This window comes from Elephantulus edwardii, unplaced genomic scaffold (assembly GCF_000299155.1).
Source record: "Elephantulus edwardii isolate Elephantulus edwardi_28Jun2011 unplaced genomic scaffold, EleEdw1.0 scaffold00235, whole genome shotgun sequence".
Taxonomy (NCBI): Eukaryota; Metazoa; Chordata; class Mammalia; order Macroscelidea; family Macroscelididae; genus Elephantulus; species Elephantulus edwardii.
Window position 1 is genome coordinate 192,721 of NW_006399985.1, and position 2,143 is coordinate 194,863.

At 39.9% G+C, this 2,143-nt stretch overlaps 1 protein-coding gene across 1 annotated transcript in view; it reads right to left on the reverse strand.

The window, feature by feature from the left end:
- PAIP1 (poly(A) binding protein interacting protein 1) overlaps nt 1–2,143 on the reverse strand; it is a 42,537-nt gene that overhangs the window by 19,033 nt on the left and 21,361 nt on the right. The window contains exon 3 of the mRNA XM_006898606.1: nt 703–815. Coding sequence (XP_006898668.1) covers nt 703–815 — 113 coding nt within the window. The remainder of the gene's footprint in view (nt 1–702; nt 816–2,143) is intronic.

A 2,143-nucleotide genomic window follows, 5' to 3' on the forward strand; every position in this document is an offset into this window, starting at 1 on the left:
TATATGCACTGGTGATATCATTCATCAAAAGTTTAGTAATAACTCTGGGTTTAATTTCATGGTCTTTATTCTGCTCCCCTGCAGTTTAACCGTATGAACAAGTAAACAAGTAATATGCACTCAATACATTATCTTCACAGAACTAAAGAACACGCCACAACAAACCTGAAGGCAATCTTGTTATCAAGAAAGACAACTCAAAATGTGAGACCTAGTTTTCTCTAAATGGAAGGCTTGTTTTTTAAAACTGAATTCGTATAAATTCAGCATTATCCTCAACCACCAGCAAGATTATTTATGTAATTTCATGTGCTTATTCTAAAGTTCACTGAAAAAAAAAAACAAACCAAAAAAAAACCCAGCATGCAATAATACTAAAGATTCTAAAAATATAAAACGGAGGGGGATTGTGAAGAAAGTAGTAAAGGCAAAAATGGTTAAATGTATACAAATAAAATTTTATCCCTACCCAAACCAAAAATATAAGAAAATACATTTTTAAAATCTTGGGGAAGATCTAAAGCACGGGGCTGGCTGGGACCATCAGAGAAAAAACACTAATACGTTTTATAGGCTGAAACCATTTCATATTATACAAAGAATAGTCCAGCCTTGCCCCACAAATCTATAGTGCACTCTATTTAGGAAAGGGGAACAAATTCTGGCAGTTAGAAGTATCACTTGTTTCATAAATCCACTGACCTCTGAAGCAGCAGCTGGCGGAAGTTGCCACTCTGTGGGTTAATTGTCAGATGATGCGACAAGTAGTTACACAGGCGAGCCCCCATGTAAGAGAAATTGGGGATAGATGTGGCCTTTCGGAAAGAAAAAAAAAAGTTTTGTATGACACAGATACACAAAGTCATTAATACACCCAACAGCAAGTCACAAGGCTCTCCTCCCAAAACTGACCACATAGCACAGCAAGTCTATTAAACTAGAAACTAAACTCCCTCCCAACTTGATACCAAGAACCAAAAAAAAAAAAAATTTGGGACAGAGGGGAGGTAAAGAGGTATCATAAGGTCGCAAAATCTGATGTTTGGGTAGGTGGGTAAAGAAAACGGGAAAGATTTGGTGTGAAAAAAAAATGTATACTAACTTTGGAAGTAAACCAATATAAAAGAAAAATTTTGTAAAACCCTCAAAAACCAAAATACCAAGAAAAAATTTGAAGGCAAGCTTTCCCTGATTTAACTGGGTCCCAAAGTCGACGGACGCCTCTTTAAGCTTACCCATTTTTGCACACTCTGAGCATGTCACGTGTATGTGACAAGCACGACAGAGTAGGCTCTTTGCCGAGAGGCCGCTCTTTCCCATAGACGGCACAGCACGCTTTGATGCTTACTATCAAGAGCCCAGGCCGCTGCATCTGTGTCTGAGCGTGACTACATGTCCCCAAGTGTCAGTTTCTGATTCTTAAAGATGTGACCAGGGGGCAGCGGACTAATACTTCAAGAACATTCCACAGACACTGGAACCAACTTCTTAGGTAAGACAATTCACATGTTAGGAGGGTGAGCAGCTTTGCCAACGTCATGAAAACAGTTAAACAAGAAGCCTGGCTCTACCAAATGCCTTCCTGCCGCACAGAGTGGCATTTAAAAGTCGTGTGACATTACAGAAATCCCTTAACCTCTCTGACAAAACCTCAGCTTTCTCATGTGTGAAATGGGACTACCACCACTTCATAACTACATGTCGCGTGTTCAGCTTCGGCAGTGCTGGGCATGAAGCACAGAATTTAGAATTCTTCATTTTTAGCTTTCAACAGACCCTGTAAAGCTGCTCATTCAGGAGAGACTGATTTCTCTTGAGGTCAGGTATGTTCACGAGGTACAAAACAAACAAAACCTCTGCTGGCTTCCTTCAGCTCAGTTTTAAAATTATAGCAGACATGATTAAAGATGGAGGCTTTTCTAAGGACTCACAGTCAAAGCTTGCTACTTCCATTTCACCCTCATAAATAACCACCTTCAAGCCACAAAGATTTTTATCCCGTCTCCACACGGCACGATTTTTCCATTCGGGCATTATTTTGTACAGACTTCATGAAGACGAGTATTTAGTGTTGCCTCTGTTTTACCCTAGTCACACCTCCTACCTTCAGCCAGCCAATATGGTCACACCAGGGTTTTCTCTA